The sequence below is a fragment of the Marmota monax genome, unplaced genomic scaffold (assembly GCF_021218885.2).
Source record: "Marmota monax isolate L192 unplaced genomic scaffold, Marmota_monax_Labrador192_F-V1.1 WCK01_AAM20220418_F8-fsc00101, whole genome shotgun sequence".
Lineage (NCBI taxonomy): Eukaryota > Metazoa > Chordata > Mammalia > Rodentia > Sciuridae > Marmota > Marmota monax.
The window spans coordinates 2,979,487-2,999,990 of record NW_026692786.1 but is presented as its reverse complement, the minus strand read 5'-3'; the positions used below and the strand labels follow the sequence as shown (position 1 = coordinate 2,999,990).

The 20,504-nt window shown below is 40.1% G+C and overlaps 1 protein-coding gene across 4 annotated transcripts in view; it reads right to left on the bottom strand.

Moving 5' to 3' along the window:
- The window catches only part of Cep89 (centrosomal protein 89), a 63,641-nt gene that overhangs the window by 2,439 nt on the left and 40,698 nt on the right, over positions 1-20,504 (bottom strand). For 3 of the 4 annotated variants that reach the window (XM_046447955.2, XM_046447957.2, XM_058580438.1), the window contains 7 exons: positions 19,287-19,390; positions 16,405-16,520; positions 13,507-13,687; positions 11,042-11,209; positions 10,140-10,281; positions 5,677-5,766; positions 3,075-3,244 (listed from right to left, as the gene is read on the bottom strand). In XM_046447955.2, the coding sequence (XP_046303911.1) occupies positions 3,075-3,244; positions 5,677-5,766; positions 10,140-10,281; positions 11,042-11,209; positions 13,507-13,687; positions 16,405-16,520; positions 19,287-19,390 (971 nt within the window). The remainder of the gene's footprint in view (positions 1-3,074; positions 3,245-5,676; positions 5,767-10,139; positions 10,282-11,041; positions 11,210-13,506; positions 13,688-16,404; positions 16,521-19,286; positions 19,391-20,504) is intronic. The other variant, XM_046447956.2, reaches the window with a different exon arrangement.

Sequence of the window (20,504 nt, the reverse complement as noted above, 5' to 3'; positions counted from 1 at the left end):
CATCCTCTGCTTCCTAAAGAATTAACGTGAGCAATAAAATAGTAAGAGTGCGCGCAGCGGCTGACCTAAGCTGGCCAGCTGCCACAGTGCAGGGCCTGGCTGTGGGCACCCACAGGGTGAGCCACGTAGGCCTCCCTGTGACCCCTCCTCTGCCTGTCCCCACTGTGGCCGGGCCAACACTCAGGGACTTTCACAGGAGGCAGCCATCCATAAAGCTGCTGATGGGCCCAGACACAGAGAGGTAGGATAAGGAGGGAACTGGAAGAGTGGGTCACATAACTGAGGACACAGAGACTGGGCTGGACCACACGCAGGAGGCTGAGTGTCAGAGGAACCAAGACTTGTGAAAAACAAGGGGCAGCAAGACAAGGATCTGGGCAAGATGCCATGTGGGGTGTCGGGAGATGCTCACAGGGCAGACCTGCCACCGTGGCACAGGGGGAAAAGAGCAGGCCTTTCCCTGGTGGGGGCGGGGGGCGGGGGGCGGGGGGCATGGAGCAAGCCTTGCCCAGAGTGCAGGGCTGGAGAGGCCAGGTGCCAGGTGCAGGACCAGCACCACTGTGCACAGAGCAAGGCACTGAGATTGAGGGAGGACAGCGACACGCTGACCTGTCCAGAGTCGCTTCCCCGTATGAGCCATTGCTCCCCCCAAGGCTCTTATGGCTGGGAGTTCTGCAGAATTGATTAAACTATATCTAAAGAAATCCTACGACTTCTATTTCCTCTCACAAATCACCCGCATATTCGATAAACTAGAGCAGTCATGTTTAAATGTCTGGCTGAACCCGAGAGAAAGGATAGGAACTTTCTTCAGGGGAAAAAAAGATGACTAAATTAAAATCAAGAGGAAGGCATCAAAATGTCACCATTGTTTTGAGAATAAAAGCTGATGCCCCAAAACCCACATTTTTGTGGAAGGAAGAGGAGGTCTTGGGCCCATGGAAACTGAACAGGACAGAAAGTCCCAGGACTTGTTCATCTCTCTCCTCACAAGTTTTTCTTCCTAAAAATACTTCCTAGGCAGGTCATGGAAGTATGTGAAGGACCCTCATGGAAAGATGGCTGGGAAGATCTTCAGATCTTCAAAACAACCTGCTCTGAAAGGCTGACTCCCCTGGGAGGCCCACAGCCGCTGGCCTCTTCTCAAATGGACCTGGAGTTAGAGTTTACACTGTCCCTGACTGGAATGAATCAAGACTTTCATGACATTTTTGAGATAATAAGGGGAAAAATTCAATGGGGTGGATTAAATAATAAATTGGACATGGCTGAAGAGAGAATTAGTAAAAAGAATACTGAGCAGAAGAAACTATCCAGAATGCAGTTCAGAAAAATATATAAACATTATTTCATAATATATTATAAAAATATTATTAAATCTAATAATGGAATTGAGGATATAAATGTGTGTGTGTGTGTATACACACACACACACACACACACATTCCTTTTGGATTTAAAAAAAAAAATAGTTACTACAGCCTATTTTAAAAATCAATAATAAAATAGTTCCAGGTTGGAAATATTCTCTGGAATGAAAGAGAAGCAAAGGCCAATATTCTCTGGAGAAAAACATCCTCAATCTAGACCCTCAGGATTTCATAGATTAAATTTAATCAAATATAAGTTCATAGTAAAAAAATTACTGCAGACAGAAGGAAATAAATGATCTAGCAGTTTCACTTTTATTTATATATATATATATATATATATATATATATATATATCCAGAGCAAATTAATGTGTCGAAGTAATATCTACACTCTCATATTTATTGCAGCACTATTCACAACAGACAAGCTGGGGAATCAACCTAAATATACATTGACAGACAAAAGGATAAAGAAAATGTGGAACATACACAATGGAAAATTATTCAGTCATAAAAAATGAAATCTTGGGGCTGGGGTTGTGGCTCAGCGGTAGAGCGATTGCCTTGCACACGAGAGAACTGGGTTCGATCCTCAGCACCACATAAAAATAAATAAAGTAAAATCTTCATGCAATTATTAATATAATATTTTAAAAAATGAAATCTTATGGGGCTGAGGTTATGGCTCAGTGGTAGAGCACTTGACTAGCACATGCGGGGCCCTTGGTTCAATCCTCAGAGGCACAATATATAAATCAATAAAATAAAGGTATTGTGTCCAACTACATCTAAAAAATAAATATTTTTTAAAAATGAAATCCTATCATTTGAGAGAATATGGGTGAATTTAGAAAACATAATGCTAAGTGAAATAAGCTGGACACAGAAAGACAAATACCACATGATCTCACTCACACATGAAATCTAAAAAATTTAATCTTGTAGAAATAGAGCAGAATGAGGGGTATCAAAGGTCGGAGAAGGGAGGGGTCAAGAGAAAATGCTCAAATGAGTACAAAGTCACAATTAGATACAAGGAGTAAGTTCACCTCCACAAAACGTCTCCAGTGTTTTTTGATGTGTATGACTTTTTAGACAGGGGCCTCACTATGCTGCTCAGGCTGGTCCCAAACTCCTGGGATCAAATGACACTCCTGCCTTGGCCTGAGTAGCTGGGACTACAGGCACATGCCACTGCAGTGGGCTTCTCGGATATTTCGAATCCACTGACAATATTTCCTCTATCATATGTTTGAGGGATAAAAGTGTGGGTAGTATAAAACCCTCCAAACACAGAGAACGAATTTTACTCGTAATCTTATGATCAGGATGTAACAAAAAGGGAATGACCAGAGACTTTAAGGTTCTCAGAAAATTTTTTTAAAATCACAAAAGAAATAAAACAAATTAAATCTCTGAAGAAAGTGAAATAAAACAAAAATATCAAAGAGATGGAAAAGAGGAGAAAAAGGGAAAGGCAGTTAGAGGACTAGACTGCAAGTCCAAGTCAACAGGAATTTTTAAAAGAGAGAGTAAAGAAATGAAGGGCAAATAGAAATGAAGGCCAATGTTAAATCCAGATCAAACTGAAATGTAAAAATAAAACAAGCCTAAGGTTTTTTCCCAGAAAATTCTATGGAACACACACACACACACACACACTTTCTATGAGTCGCTGGGACCTGGGGCTGGGAGGCCCCACCTTCTCTGCTGCAGGGCTTCATCCAGGACCTCCTGCTTGTCCTGCAGCATCTGGTGGAGCTGCCGCATCTTCCACTGGTACTGGGCTTTCTTGCCGGCAAAGTGCTCTTGCTGCTCCAGCAGTTGGTGATTGATGTCCCCCAGTTTCAGTGCTGCCTGCTTCTTATACGCCTGACGGGGAGGAGGGACTCAGTGAGCCAGAGGACACTGCCCGGGGCTGCGTTCCTGCCTACTCCCTACACTCCTGGAGCCCACTAGGTTGAGCCCTAGAGAAGGCTGATCTGGGAGGGCAAGTCTGCATCCTCAAAGTGAAAAAAGTGATAAAAGAATTTCAAGTAAAAGTAAACCAAATTTCTAGTGTATATTATGCCATGGTTTTTTAATATGCAACAAATAAAATTAAATATTAAGTACTAGCATCACAGAACAAATTGGTTGTTATTGCAAATTAAACTACTTCTTTATTTTTTCCAGAACAACTTTCATCCCTTGTTCAACTGGTAATATAAGAATTAATGTCATGGCTGGGCTTGTGGTGCACCTGTAGTCCCAGCTCCTGGGGAAGCTGAGCCCAGGAGATCCAAGGCCAGTCTGGACAATGAAATGAAGCTTCAACTCAAAAAAATATAATAAGGTTAAATTAAACTAAAGAAAGAAAGAGCTAATGCTGACACTGTCAGTATTATTAAGGAAACCCCATATATGAACCTAATAAGGTCTGTCATTCTCTATTGTCAAACAAATGACAGTTAACAGCCCGATTCATTTATTTTCCCTCTTTCAATTGCATCGTATTGTATTTTAGATCTTCACAGGCTCTCTGAGCATTTTTAAAACTATTGTCACAGGGACTCTGACACACACACAGTTCACATAGACTCAACATTTTAAACAAATTCTAATATTCTAATATTTATATACAGTTTAGTGCCTAATTTTTAATACTTCTAATGAAAGAAATTTCTGATTTTATTAATGTCAAGTTTTCATATTTGTGATAAAAAAATGTCTGTTATTTCTGCTTTAGGGATTAATGAGGCTTTCATTGTAGAGAAGCTAAGATCAATTTTCACAATTGTTATTTATATATACATAAATATATCTTATTGATCATGTTGTTAAACCTTCTATGTCCTATTTATTTATTTTTAATCTTTTGACCAGTCTTAGACCAAGAATGTAGATAAAGCTCTTATTACTATTTTAATTTATTATTTCCTAGAGTTTAACTTTATAGATTTGCTGTGGTGTCGTATAGTTATTCACAACGACAACATTATTAATTGTAGTCTTTAGCATCTTATTTATTATTTTTCATTTTTTAATTATTTAGTATTTTTTTTAATTATTATTCATTCTGTGCTTTTGGCTTGAATTACATCTTGGCAGATGTAAAGAGTCAACGGCTGGGCTAGCGTAGCCCTCCAAGCCTCATGGAGCCTCTTCTCTGTCTCCCTCAATCCAAAGGACTTCTATTTGCAAAGCCAAGTGACCTAGATCTTGTCATGGCCCCTAACTTCCAAGGTGAGGCCCTCACTTTTAGATGTAATGTTTTGCTGGGGTTTCCCCAGAGTCTGCCCTGCTTAAACTGGATCCTGCTCATGGTTTCTTCTCTGGGTGAGTTCTATTTATACAAGCTAGCTAATGTCGAGTTTTTCTTAGCTTGTGAATGTTCCAACATATTAAATGCCATCATCTATTTCTCCATGACCAGGCCTTCTTAAAATCATTGTCCTATAAGTATATGCACTGGTCAAAGACCTTATTTCCTAGGCTTGGAGCTACACAACCTCACAGCACCTTCTCCTTCAAAATTCCAGGTCCCCTGCTCTCCTCCCTCTAGCCTCTAGCCTACTGGTCCTCTCCCTGGTCCTGCCCAACAGAAGCCAGGTTGTCTGGTGATGCTGTGCGGCTAGAAGTCAGAACACAGCCAGCAAGGATGGGAGCAGGGGTCTAGGGAGGGGTGGTCCAAGGCAGAAGCAAGGTACAATGAGGATGGCTTTCTTTGAGCAGAGAAACTGGAGGGTGCAATCAGATTAAGGCAAGAGAGGAGCAGGTCAATGCTGCTCTTTAACTGGATCAACTAAAGCTAGGGTTGATGATAAAGCTGGCTGGCAATCTAACAATAGAGCCTGGAGAGTTTTCCATCTTTTTTTTTTTTTTAAAACAAACCACTATATAATTTTTTTTTTGTAGAGGAACCAAAGATGATAATTATTATAATGGTTTTTAGGGTACTAGGGATTGAACTAGGGGGCACTCAACCACTGAGCCACATCCCCAGCCCTATTTTCTATTTTATTTAGAAACAGGGTCTCACTGAGTTGCTTAACACCTCAATTTTGCTGAGGCTGGCTTTGAACTTGTGACACCTCCTACCTCAGCCTCCCTAGCCATTAGGATTACAGGTGTGTGCCACCACCCCCGGCTCCAAAGATTATTTAATAACTAGAGGGGTACTATTTCTGCAAGCAAAACCTTATATTGCTTTACTCTGTGAATGATCAGTGACACACACATACAAAATGTCATTTTCTTAAACACAGAAATCTACATGTAAGCCCCATTCCCCACGGAATCTCTGCAGTTAAAGGACCGCTTACCTTGATTTTTTCCTCTAACTTTCCCAAGCGAATATTGCCTTTTAGGATTGTATTCAGGACTCCGTGTTTTTCACTTTCTAAACATTTAGTCTAAGGAGAAAGTGAAGACAAAACTAAATGAGCTCTCAGTTTTACAGAAAAATTAAAATAATAAAAGATTTTTGGGCTAAGTGGTAAAGTGTTTGCCTGAGATGCATGAGGCCTCGGTTCCACCTCAAGCACTGGAAAAAATAAATTATTTTGCAAACAATGAACTACTCCCAAGCAATCTCCATTTTGTCTTCTCCTATACACCCCACCTTGCCTCCATCTCCAGCTTCCCGCACTACTTGGGTGAGGGCTGTGAGCAGAACTCAAGACACAGGCTGAGGAGGGGAAGAGCAGGGACCAGCATGTGGGATGCTTCTCATGGGCAGGAATAGAAGACCTAGGCCCCCCAGACAAGGGGGAAGGATCATAGGGGCGTCCAGAACATATCTCTATCCTTGTGGAATATATAATGCCTTCAATCATGTCAAAGGAATAAGTACTAAGATGTAAAGTTGTAATGTGACTAATTTGATTCATTACAACAAAATTAAGGATAATCATATGAATATACAATGCTGTTCTCCAAACCAAACATGACAAACAGTACATCTAAGAGGGATGTCATTTGAAGCTTAATGATTTAGATTAATATCCAAATGGAAAATGAACTATCATATACTATTAACAATTTAATGGTCTGGGGTTGTGTCTCAGTGGTAGAGCACTTGCAGGGCACTGGGTTCAATCCTCAGCACCTCATAAAACTAGATATAAAGGTATTGTGTCCAACTACAACTACAAACAAAATATTTTTTAAAAAAGAAAACAATTTCAGTTGCTAAAATTAAAGAAAAAAAGTAAAGGTTAGGGGCTGGAGATGTGGCTCAAGTGGTAGCGCGCTCGCCTGGCATGCGTGCGGCCCAGGTTCGATCCTCAGCACCACATACAAACAAAGATGTTGTGTCCGCCGAATACTAAAAACTAAATATTAAAAAATTCTCTCTCTCTCTCTCTAAAAAAAAAAAAAAGTAAAGGTTAGCATTCCTTCTAGCCTAGTGATGACACAGTTTAATATTCCAGAAAAAAAAAAAAAAGACAGACATGGAAAGCTAAACAATTTGCCTGAGTCATGTTGAAATTCCACCCAATAAAAAATTAAGATGTCAGAACCTAAGGCCAGTGATCTCCCACAGAAACTTGACAAATGAAAGATGGTGAAATTACTTGGGGAATTTTAAAGTTATTTGGTGATCAGTGGACAGTTTCAAAAGCAGAGTGGAAACCTCCCCCTGCCTGAATGTGTATGGAGGGTCAGAGTGGGGTCTCTCACAGAGCCCAGGACACGAGGACGGGATAGGATGGAAGAACATGGTTGAGACCCTGGACAGGACAGAAGCCAGAAGCATCACCCCTGGGCCTGGGCTAGAGGAATGGTGCCTCCAGGAGAAAGAAGCCCGCAGCCCAAGGACACATATGACCTGGGCCTGGTTATGCAGAACCCTGAGTATCCTGCCCAGATGTCCTGGCACCTCTCTCACACCTCCCTATGTGGACAACAGAGTCTTGGTGTACAATGAGGTCCCTGGTGATAGGTGGAAAGTCCAGGGACCTACATCTTATATTCTAGGAATCTGTGGTTCTGAAGGGTTTAAGGATTCTAAACGTGAACCTGCCTCAGGCTTTTACAAAGATCAAGGCAAAAAGAGAGAACTCATTTTTTATTAACACTCTGTTGGCTCAATTTATAACTTTTAAATATTTGGGGATGTAGAATTCGGTTTCCATTTGTATTTCCATGCCTGGCCCACAAAGATGAGGGGTTGGCCCCAGGGGGACCATTTGAAGGTCAGGAAAGATCTTCACTTCACTGTGGAAGCCTATGATGCCCCATGGCCCAGTGGGAGGTACGGAACCTGCATCCCAAGGACAGGGATTCCTGCATATCCTACAAACAAGATGGCTTTGCATCTATGGTAGCACTAATATATAGTGGGCAGGTCTCCAGGAACATGCTAGATTAACAGGTTTGCTTGGCACTTTAATTTTCTAACAAGTTTTGGCTTTGCTCTTGATATTCCAGTGGGCAAGCCCAATGCACTCAAGTGAAAGGAAAGTGGGTACTCAGTGGCGCTACAGAAAATATCACTTTGGTTGGGACAACAACTTTTCAGGAGGGGGACTATGAAATCAGAAGGTTTGAGTACTTTTAGGATTCCTACGATGCTGTGTCAAACCAAATTGTTTTCTAGAAGACTCAGAAAGGACTTAGAATTCACCAGTAATGTACAACCAGACTTTCTATACTTCAATCAACTCTATTATGGTTTTGAAAATGTTTTGTAACATTAAGTACAGATTGGTATCACAAGACTAATTAAATTAGCATTTCTTTTATTAAAAATAAAGATCACGGGGCTGGGGATCTGGCTCAAGCAGTAGCGCGCTCGCCTGGCATGCGTGCGGCCCGGGTTCGATCCTCAGCACCACATACAAACAAAGATGTTGTGTCCACCGAAAACTAAAACAAATAAATATTAAAATTCTCTCTCTCTCTCAATAAATAAATAAATAAATAAATAAATAAATAAATAAAGATCACCATTTTTCCTCAAGAGCTGCCTACTACTTATATTTCCTCCTCTATATGCAAGGGATAAAAGCCAACATTCATTTTCCTGTGGAGGAACTTAACGTCTTTCTAACAAATAGAAATGGGACTGTGACATGTCCCAATAGACTTCCAGGTTTGCAGGATTCTGACTTTCTCAGAATTTCCGCTGGTTTCTTTTGTCATGGCATTCATTCAGTTATGACTTCTAATCTTATACTACCAGAGATTGCAACACTGCTTAAACATACATGCTTACATGTATAGAAGCAATATGTGTTCGATGTAGGAAAAAACACAAAATGCAGATAAGTGAGAAGACTTTTCTTAAAAAATCATCTGAAATTCTACTTTTTGGAGATAACTCACTGTCACAATTTGGGGTAAATCCTACAGATCTCTTTCAATGCATATGGCTTGGCATGACTTCTTCCTCTCACCACATAATCTGTAGCAGATATCTTTTGAAATCATTATGGAAATGCCTAAGATCATGCCCACACATGACTCTTGCTAGCTGTGTGGTCTCCATCACTTAGGACACCAATGATTGAATTAATTCCCTTCCTTGGGACTGGCATATTAGAAATGGTATGGGAAGAATCTCACCTTTCAACTATGTCCATAGGAAGAAATATCTATGATTCTTTTTTTTTTTTTTTTAGATGTTGATGAATACCTTTATTTTATTTTATTCATTTATTTATATGTGGTGCTGACAATCGAACCCAATGACTCACACATGCTAGGCAAGTGCTCTACCACTGAGCCACAACCCAAGCCCAATACTTTTTTTTTTCCTTCAGTGCTGGGGATTGAACCAGGGCTTTCCCCATACTAAGCACATGCACCACTAAGCTACACCTCCAGCCCTATGACTATGCTTCATCTTCAAACAGGGAAAATAATAGCACTACGAAGATAATATAAAGCTACATGTGTAGGTATAATAAACACGAGATGACTTACTGCTCCTCCTAAGTTGCTTTCTAAAATAAAAATTGTCATTATTTAAAAACGTTTTTGTGGGCTGGGGATGTGGATCAAGTGGTAATGCGCTTGCCTGGCATGCGCCGGCGCTGGGTTCGATCCTCAGCACCGCATAAAAATAAAATAAAGAAGTTGTGTCCACCAAAAACTGAAAATATTAAAAAATTCATTCTCTCTCTCTCTCTCTCTCTTCTCTCTCTTTAAAAAAAAAGTTTTTGTTCATGGTTTAAAAGATCAAATTTTGGGGCTGGGGTTGTAGTTCAGTGGTGCAGCACTTGCCTAGCACATGTGAGGCATTGGGTTCGATCCTCAGTACCACATTAAAAAAAAAAGTAATAAATACAGTAAAGGTATTCTGTCCAACTACAACTAAAAAAAATTTAAAAAAGATCAAATTTTAGAGAATTTGGAAATGTGCAGGTAAAATTTTAAAACATGAAGCTCTTTTACAGAAAGAGGCTTTTTTTAAAAAAAAATTATTTTTTACTTTTAGGTGGACACAATGTCTTTATTTTATTTGTATGTGGTGCTGAGGATCAAACCCAGTGCCTCACGTATGGTAGGCGAGCGCTCTACTTCTGAGCCACAACCCCAGCCCCAGAAAGAGGCTTTTTTAAAAAAATACTTTCATTAGTTGTTAGATCTTTATTTTATTTATTTATATGTGGTGCTGAGAATAGAACCCAGTGCCTCACACATGCCAGGCAAGCACTCTACCACTGAGCCACAACCCTGCTCAACATGAAGCTCTTTATGGATTAGTTTTGGGAATACTCTTAAAGTCACATTTGCACATAAACTTCAGTTTATTTTACATTATTCTGAGGCAACTTACCAAACACATAAGACTGTCTCGTTCCTGTGTTATGTTCTCTGCTACCCCAACAAGATTTGCCAGGTTCTGGCGAGCAGACATTTCACTCCCCATGGCTTTTTCCACTTGCTTTTTGAGGATATCGATTTTCTTTTGGTATCTCCTACAGAGTTCCCCAAATGGGAGAATAAAAACTATTAGCCTGCAGGGCTAGGGCACAGCAAATATCTGTTATAAAAACAGCAAGCATGTTAACAGTTCAAGGCTATTCTTGGGGCTAGGGGGAGAGTGCTTTCCCGGCATGTTCAAGGCCCTGGGTTTGATCCCCAGCAACGCAAAAAATTAAAAAATAAACGCTGTTGTTCAGCAACCTAAATCTTCTACTATTGTAAGGTAAGATGATTTAATTTGAAACCATGCATAATTAATAACTCCAAATCAAGTTAATAGGACTCACAAAATTCCACCAATAAATAGGCTAATTAAATACTATTCTTTTAACTACTTGGCTCATGCTCTAAAAGATACTTTTTTTTTTCCCCTCTTCCTATGGTACTGGGATTTGAACCCAGGGCCTCATGCATGCCTGACAGATGCTCTACTGGGAAATGTTAGGACGCTCTACCAGTAAATGATTAGGAATGAACTTCTAAAAAGTCAAAGGTCTTAGTGTCATCATATGATTATCAACAACCACATCTGAACTCCAGACTTGAGAGATGTGGTTAATGTTGGCCAACAGAAAAGCTTTCACTATACATATTCTGATATCCTATAATCTCAATTGCTCTTCTCCATTTAATAGCAATGTAAAAGGAAAAGGTGAAGGAAAGGAAATATTCTTTAGTTGTCTTTTTTTTTTTTTTTTTTTGATCTATTGGGAAAAATAAAAACTTAAGGAGAAAAAAAATAAATCTATAAACCTATTTGTTTTCTGGGTTTTTTCAAGTTCGGCCTCCAGTGCTTTGTTTCTAGCTGTCAAGTTGCTCTTCTCTAGAAGCAGGCTCTTTTTCTGCACTTGCAATCCTGTCAGCTTTTCCATCAGCTCTTCCAGCTCAGCACTCCCTCTCTCTTCTTCCTTCTTCAGTTGGCTGAAGACAAAAACATTACAGGCATGTATCCAGTGCACCAGCTAAAGTCAGGCGGTCACTGCAGCCAGGTGATCAATAGCGGAGCCCCTGGGTGAGCGGCCTGGAGGCCTGAGCAGACTCACCTCCCCATCCTATGCCCTAGGGGGCCCATGTCCAGCTGCTGGAGCAGAGGAGTGAGGGTGTGGCTGGGAGCAAACTTCTTGGATAGGGAAGATCTAACCCCTCTTTCTGCTCACAGGTTGTGCTTTTACTGGTATATGTACCGTTCATACCTGTTTTTCCAGAAAAAAATCCTAGACAGCTCAGTTTTCACATGGTTATAATTTCCAGGGAAAAAAAATACTATTTCTAAAACAAATTTCATTTTGTCATAATATAATTATAAACACATGCTTTTATAATAAAAGAAACAAAGAACAAATGGGACATTTGTCTTGAACACCAGCTTGGGTGCTGTCAAGTTTGTACAGAGGGTAACATGGGATAGGAGCTGCATACCTACCAAGTACAGCAGGGATATATAAGAATGTACGGTTTTCAGGATGGTCTAATAACTGGAACATATAAAATTCAGAACTCATTTTTTCATTAAAAACTAAGTTAACCATTATTTTTTGGATAAATCGTTGAACTGGATTAATAATAAAAGGTTAAAAAATAATTTTGAAAATATAGTTTTGCTTCCAGCCAGGATTATTACAGAGGCCAGATTTAACCTCCAGCTAAGAAACCAGGTGGAACAGAAGAAGCAACAGTTTACAGACTTTGGACAACTGGCACCATAGGAGTGTGAAACCCAGATAAGGGAAACCAAGATGAGGGCCACAGTGGCTCCACCTCTGCCTCACAGCGTGGGAAAACCCAGAAGTGGCACACCAGCTGGGGTGACTTGCCAGAGATCAAAGATCAGGGAGGTTAAGTGTCTAGGGCAGATGGGGGCTTTTTCAGAGGGAGGAAGGCTCTGGAGATCTTTTGGGGGCCACCACAAGTTTTTGGCTGAATACAGACCTATACTCATGTGAGAGGAAACTGTCCACTGGCTGAAGAAAGAGACACCAGAAATGAGGAAGCAGCACACAAGAAATAGTACCTGAACCCACCAAAGTGGAATAGCACAGGCCATAGGGACATCAGATAGGATCCTCAGAACACTACTGCCTTAAAAGTGCGGCTACACCTAGCCAAAAGGTTGTCTGGGCCCCTCCTAGCAAGAGTGGGCTTTGGATGAATCTGGCACTTCTTAGTAACTTTGGCATGCAACAAAAACAAAACACTATTTAAAACAAGGCAAGAAATACGGCATTGACCCACAAAAACCTACACTATCTAGGATCCAATCAAGCAATAATATGAGAATATGGTCCCTGATTAGGAGGAAGCAAAATTAAAAGAAGAGACCAAGAAGTGAGAGAGATGCTGGCACTGGCAAACAAGGTTTTCAACAGCTATTATATATACATGCCCCATCTGTTTCAGAAAGTAGAGAAAAAGAGCATGATGAGGAGAGAAATGGAAAATACAAAAAAGACTCCAATGGATCCTCCAGATATGGGAAATATAAATATATATATATATATATATATATATATATATATATATATATATATATATATATGACACGATCAATTCACTGGATACAAATAATAGCAGATTAAATAGCAAGAGAAAAGATCAATGAGCTTAGAGGCAGAGCAATAAAAGCTATCCAATTAAAGCACAGAGAGAAACAATGAGCACAGCACAGTATCAAGCAGTCCCAGGGGAAGTGGGTAAAATACTCCCAAGTATGATGAAAGATATAAGCCCACAGCCCCAAGAGGCTCAATGAAACTCAAACAGGATAAAGAAACCACACCAGGGCTGGGGTTGTAGCTAACTGGTAGAGCGCTCGCCTCTCACTTATGAAGCACTGGGTTTGATCCTTAGCACCACATTAAAAAAACAAAATAAAGGTATTATGTCAGAAAGGAAGGAAGAAAGAAAGAAAGAAAGAAAGAAAGAAAGAAAGAAACCACATCAATAAACATCCAAATCAAGTTTCTGAAAACTCATGATGAAGAAAAATTCTTAAAAGAAGCCCGAGAGCCAGGCGTGGTGGTGCACACCTGCAGTCTCAGCTACCTTCAAGGCTCAGAAGATAGATCTCTTAAGCCTAGGAATTCCAGGTCAGCCTGGGCAACACAGTGAGAATCTGTCTCAGGGAAAAAAAAAGAAAAACCCTGAGCAACCTTTCTCCACTCTGCCTACATTGATATGCAGGTTTCTCATTAATATTTAGAAAGACATTAAAGCCTCACCTTTTTAACTCATTTACAATTGAAGTATGAACTTGCATGGCAATCTTGCCGTCCAAGTGTGCTTTAAGTTCCTGACATTTGGTCTCTAAACTCTCCAGCTGCTGTTTGTTTTCCATCAGCTTCTTTTCCTGGCCCTGTGTTTTAGTTTCCAAGAGCATGAGTTGTTTAGTCAGCTTAGACACTGAAAAGCAAAAGAGAAGGACACAGACTCGACACAGGAGCTTAATAAAACACAAGTACTAATTAATTACTAGGAAACAATGTGAGACAGCTTGCAAAATGGTCTTTTAAAAATAATCTTTGGAGAGTTATAAATTAACCAAAGTCTTTCACATAGAAATTGCTTTGCGGGGCTGGGATTGTGGCTCAGCGATAGAGTGCTCGCCTAGCACAGGCAGGGCCCGGGTTTGATCCTCAGCACCACATGAAAATAAAATAAATAAATAAAGGTATTGTGTTGTGTCCATCTACACCTAAAAAAATAAATATTAGGGAAAAAAAAAAAAAAAAAAAAGAAAGAAATCCCTTTCCCTGCGCTCACCTATAATCCCAGCTACTAGAAGGTTGTGGCAGGAGGGTCACTAGTCTGAGGCCAGCTTCAGCAACTCAGCAAGACTCTGTCCCAAAATAAAAAATAAAAAGGGCTTGGGATATAGTTCAGTGGTGGAGCACCCCTGGGTTCAATCCCCAGTACTGAAAGGAAAAAAAAAAGAAGAAAGGAAAGAAAGAAGAAAGAAATTACTTTCCCTATATTAAACATTCACTAAATATACAGTCAGCTCTCCGTATCCATGGGTTCCACCATCAGTGGACTCAACCAACTGTGGGTCACAAATATTCACAACAAAATTAGATCTATACTGAACATATATAGTTTTTTCCTTATCACTACATTATAAACAAAACAGCATAGTAACTGTTTACATTATACTAGGTATGATAAGTAATTTAGGGAGGACTTAAAGCATACAGAAGGATTTGTGTAGGTTATGTGTTGATGCTGTACCATTTTCTATATGGGACCCAAGCATTCATACATTTTGGTTGTGTGTGTGTGTGTGTGTGTGTCTGTCTGTCTGTCTGTCTGGAACCAATCCCTTGCAGATGCTAAAATATTTTATTGGAACTGACTATAATATTTAACAAGACATGAATCCAGTCTTCAAGGAATTGACTTTCCAAAGACTAAGTCTTAAACCATACATAGATTTGCAAATATATATCATGATGTTGTCTCTAAAACTGGAAGATTTTCAAGATTTTTAAGGATATCAAACACAGCCTAAGCACTGAATTTATTATTTTTTCTTCTAAGTTTTTTTTTTTTAATTGTTGATGGTCCTTATTGTCTTAATTTTTATGTGGTGCTGAGGATCGAACCCAGTGCCTCATGTATGTTAGGCGGGCACACTACCACTGAGCCACAACCCCAGCCCCTCTTCTACGTTTTTATAATTTATGCCCTATATTGAAAGTAAATCAGAAGTATTTCCATCCCATGTGACATGGTCATATATAATGAGATATTCCCTGGGCATCTGTTGAAAGCAGCCTTTAGAAGTATGATAGCATAACACTTTAAATCTTTCTACTCTAGAAAACACTGAGCTGATCAAAGGGAACAGCTGTTTCCAGGGAATGGGAAAATAACAGACAACTGGGTCAATCATGAACACATGGGCCGAAGGCTTGCCTGCACCAGCAGATCAGAAGAATCACCACACAGGTACAATCCATTAAGTTTAAGAAAATTAAACTTAGTGAATAGGAAAGTAATTTCCCCATTATTTCCATTTCTGAAAACAAAGCCAGGAGGCCCAGAAACAGTCTCTTTCTTCCTGCTCAACGATGCCAGAATAAACACAAGTATTGCCAGGCACACAGGTCGAGAAAGTCCTGCAGAGGACAGCCCTGTGGGGACTCTGAGAGATGCTCTTGTATTTAAACATGGCCTAGTTGGCAGAAACACAAAATGCGGCACAGCAGCTTCTGTGATAGCAGGCTGGTAAGGAGCTCTTCCTCAATGTGGAAGGGAAGAGTCACTAAACCAGCATGTGCAGGAGGGCAAACAGGAGGAGGGGTTACAATGGCTCACTCAAGACACTTGTCTTTCAGCTTACTGTCCTATGTTATTCTTCCCTGGAAAATTAAGTAAAGGCAAAAGAAATTGCTATTTTTTTTCTGCTCATAAATTTGGTTTTAGTCAAAGCAGAAGAAACGATTCTTCCTTAATCTGGCTTACTTGCAAATCCACTGTCATATGGAGTAGGGCTCCTAGGGTGAGGGAGGGACTTTCAGAGGAGGTATCTGATGGAGACTAACTACAAAGATTTAACCTCTCTTAGGCTTAACCTATCTCCCTTAGGCTTGTTGGAAGAAAAAGCACAAAGAGAGGCTCTACTTATTTACTCATTCAACAAAGATTTGGGAGGATGTCATTGTGTTGTTTAGAATGCTTTCTTCCCAGAAGCTCAGGAGGGTGAGGTAGGAGGATCATGAGTTCAAAGCCAGCCTCACAACTTGGTAAGGCCTTAAGCAACTTAGTGAGACCCTGCCTCTTAATAAAATAGAAAAAGGGTTAGGGATGTGGCTCAGTGGATAAGCACCCCTAGTACAAAAAAAAAAAAAAAAAGAATAGAATGTTTACTCACATGACTTTGTCCCTTCTAAGGCACTAATTTACTCTAAAATCAGTTCTACAGAGTCTACTACCTACAATTAATTCACAAAATACAGAAAATGACTAGAAATAGTGCTGTGGCATCAAAGAGAAGGCCATCAATGCATTAAGGGCAATGGCTAAAAATGTAATAAAGAGTTGCATTTTGGGAAAAAAAGAACATTCAGAAAACATGATTTTTTTTTCAGGGATATAATAGTGACATCACCATTACTCACCTTCTTGGAGATGCTCCTGGTGAGCATCCTTGGCTTTCATTTGCTGAATCGCCAACTGGTCTATCAACAACTTGTTCTCCTCTAAAACTAGTTCTGCTTGAGTCTGAAGCTGATGCCTACAAATGATTTACAAAATTAAATACAGCCATTCAGGTACTGAGTGTGATTACAGTAACCTACCAAGTCTAAAAGAAAACAACTGATTTATGGAGGTGATGAATATCTGGACATGTTTTAATGTTGTACATTAATTCAGTCATTTGTATTAAATAGGGAAAAGAATTGCAATGAAGTTTGAATGATGGCCTGCTTTAGTACCTTTGTTTTCATTTTGATACTACAGATAACAGTCAGGGCTTAGGCAGCTGCGATACCACTGGGCTATACTCTGAACCCTTGAGTAACTTTTTAAAATGTATCAGGGCTGGGAGTGTAGCTTAGTGGTAAAGTATGTGCTTCATATGTGTGAGGTCCTGTTGATCTCTAGCATAAAACCAAAACAACCTGTGTAGAATGTAAAATTTCAAAGATATACAAAAGAGAATAATATAGACTCTCATATACTTAATATCCAGCTGACACAATCATCAAATGGACCACATTTCATCTATATAAACCTCCAATCCCCACATGCACTGAATTATTTTGAAGCTTGTAAGAATTTAGAAAGTTCCCATTTTACTGAAAAAGTACTCACTTATGATCAGTAGCATAGTTGCCTAAAAATAAATACTTTGTTAGAAGGCTTTGTAATGGTTTCTTAAAACTACACAAGACTACCCTAATCTTTATTTCGACACAAGCAAACCCTTTTCTTACAGAAAGTGCCATGTAAATTCTATCCAGCTCAACCTTCAGGATTAAAAATTCCAATAAGCATGAGCTGAAGGAATGGTATAATGGTCTAGTTAAGTGTTTACCACCCAAAATAGACTATAAACAAATAACTATCTTGATTTCCTACTTTAAACTCAAAGGTCAGAGGAGAAAGGAGAGAGGAAAGAAGGAGCCAGGCTGTGACAATGACCTCACGCCACTGTGGCTGCACACTAGCTCCTTATCACTGGGGTGTTCCTGCCTGCTATCTGCACTGTGAGAAGGGGCCTCAGTCTCACTGGCCTCTTTAGCTTCCTCATTCCTGTCTCACAGAGCAGCTACACTTTGACCCATTACATTCTGGACGTCCTTATGAGACTTTTACTTCATCAGTTCACTCATTCATTCCTCCCTCAACTTCCTCCCTTTATTCCTTTCTATTTAAAATGAAAGGGTTCCTTTATCCCTAAAAAAAAAAAAAAAAAGTTGAAAACCTCAGATTTAGTTTAATACTCCTTTCCATTTCAGCCCACGAAGCTGAAGTTACCCAGCTGATCAGGTGAAATTAAGATGAGACTAGCTACAGCCCAGGAATTTACTCAGAAATTATCGGAAACTAAACAGACAAGCTTCTACTGAAGTGTGAGGTCTGTGTGCCAAGAACTGTGTGCAGGTCTAGGAGTTGCACGCCTGGGCAGGCACAAAGGAGCAGTTAGGAGCTGGGGGGAAGGGCTTCACAGGGCCTCAGAGCCCAGGGGCCCCTAGCTCACCCCCCTCGCTGTACAAGCCACCACCCTAGAGCAGAGGGCAAAATTCAAATCTCAATAAAAACAGGACTGGGGAATTAGGCAGGACCAGGGATTTGAATGCAGGGCTGTCCTTTATTTTATCTTACTGATTTATTTTTATTTTAAGGAAACATAAAGGAACTTGACTCATGGCTATAACAAAATTAGAAAAGAATCTAAGATTCCAGATTCTCCCTAAGGCCCTTGGAGGCATGTTGTCCTGGGTGCTGTTCAAGGAGCACTAACAGGAGAAACCTTCCAGGAACCCCGACAGAAGACAATCCAAGTTCAACAGGGGAAATCAAGTGCACCAAAGTCCAGTGGATGCCCATGCCAGTCTTGAAGGACATATCAATCAGTGAACATAATGGAAAATATTTCATTTTTTCAGTAACATTAAGACATTTAAAAAATACTAAATGTCTCATACCTATCCAAAACAAATCATCTTCTTAGCCTTGCCTGGATAACGCCATTAAGACTTTTCATGAGTTTTACTTCCTCTACTTCATTATAGGGGCATTTGTTTTACTGAGCTGGATGCAGTTGTATACCAACATGAACAGGATGTGGTCACTGCCCTTGAGGAGGGCAAAGGAGAACAGACACGCAGAGTGGAGACATACAGGACAGGTAGGTATAGCGTACCAGGTACCAGGACAGGGCAGATGCTTCGGACTATGTCAGAAACAGACAAGGGAGCACTAACTCTGCATTCAGGGAGAGTTAATGACAGCACCATTTGAGCCCTGAAAGATAAGGAGTGTGGAAGGGGCCTCCAGGGATGGGAGCAGCATTGGAAAAGAGGAGTAGAGGGTGAACATCTGCTGTCATGTGTGTAGGCTTTATCCTTTATATTCCAAAGTCCTGGAAGTGACCAGAGGAGTTGAGAAATACCACCTCAGAAAGTAAAAACAGAAGCTGGAAGGGTGGTACACGCCCGTAATCCCAGCAATTTAGGAGGCTGAGGTAGGAAGACTACAAATTCAAGGTCAGCCTCAGCAATTTAGAAAAACCCTGTCTTAAAATTTTAAAAAAGGCTGGGGATATAGCCTAGTGGTAGTGTCCCTATGTTCAATCCTCAGTACCAAAAAAAGAAAGAAAAATACCATTTTAGAATAGTTTACTATGATTTTATAGTGCCTTAATTTCTAAGAAACTCCCTTAAAATATATTTGTTAAAAAGAAAATATATTAATGCACTTGATGATTTCATAAAATTTATTTCTATTCTCTTGCATTTTAAATTAGCAAAATACTAGAAATACCATCACTTGCCATTCATCACTGGTAACAGGTCTACTCTTATTTAACTCTTGGTGCAATTCTTCATTCTCTTTCACCACTTCTTGGACTCGCATCCTAAACATTCTCATTTCCTCCTGAAATAAAATTTATGTAAACTGTAACATCCACATCCACGTGCACTTCTCTTTCTTGGCTCTAGTGCTGTTGCTGTGCCTACAATCCACTGTCATAGCCATTTGGCAAAGCCTTACCCCAGCACCAGCCTTAAACTCTGCGTCCCAGTGCCATGTGCCCTCAGAGAGCTAAAAGTCTAGTGAGATAACGCACCAGGCAACTGCAAAGTCATGGAGCACAGGGACAAAGAACCTGGCTTTTTAAATATCCAACTCCTGATGTGAAAACATTTTTCTATAATTGCGAAATATTTGAAGAATTTAAAAGGGCAATAGAAAAAAAAAAGCCAAGATGCCCATAAATACTGCAGTTTTTTTCTTTCCTTAGAGACTCTAGAGGATAAATAGGAGGGTTTTATGTAAAACATAAGAACTTAATGAATGCCCATTTGCATGGGGAATTGGTCAGTTGGTATGGGGGCTGGAGGCTCTTAATCTTGCTCAGAGCAAGCATGAGAAAGCCTCTTTATTAAAAGGCATCAGTCCCTATAACTCTGAATCCAGATCTGTGGTTCAGTCTCAGCTTTAGGCTCCTAATGATGTTTATGGCACTTCACCAGGGCCTCCTTCTCCACCATGGCTTTTCTTGGCCAGTATATGTCTGGCTTCAGTGTCCTGCACTATCCTTTATAAGAATCTTGGGTGCCAACATTTACTCTGGGGTGCTTTGCAATATTCTTCTCCTAACTATTAGATATTTATGCTTACACCTGTTTGTCTCAGCAGCATTGCCAAGTTGCTTCCTCTCCTCTTCTACCCAGTTACTCTCCAATAGCTGCCAGCCCACCTGGCTCTCTTTTGAACCGAGTCAGGCAAACTACAGTGGGCAGTCCATTCACCTGATGTTTTAATGCACTGTAGACCCACCCAGTGTTTACATGTTGTCTACAGTTGCTTTCATGCTACAATAGCAGAGTTGAATAGCTGCAAACAGAAACTGTACGAACCACAAAACCTGAAATATTTATTAACTGGCCCTTTACAGAAAAAGTGGGCTGATCCTGATTTAGAAAGAGTGTAAAAATAGCAATTTTATTATCAGGATTGATTTTTGATCAATTAGTACTAGATTAAT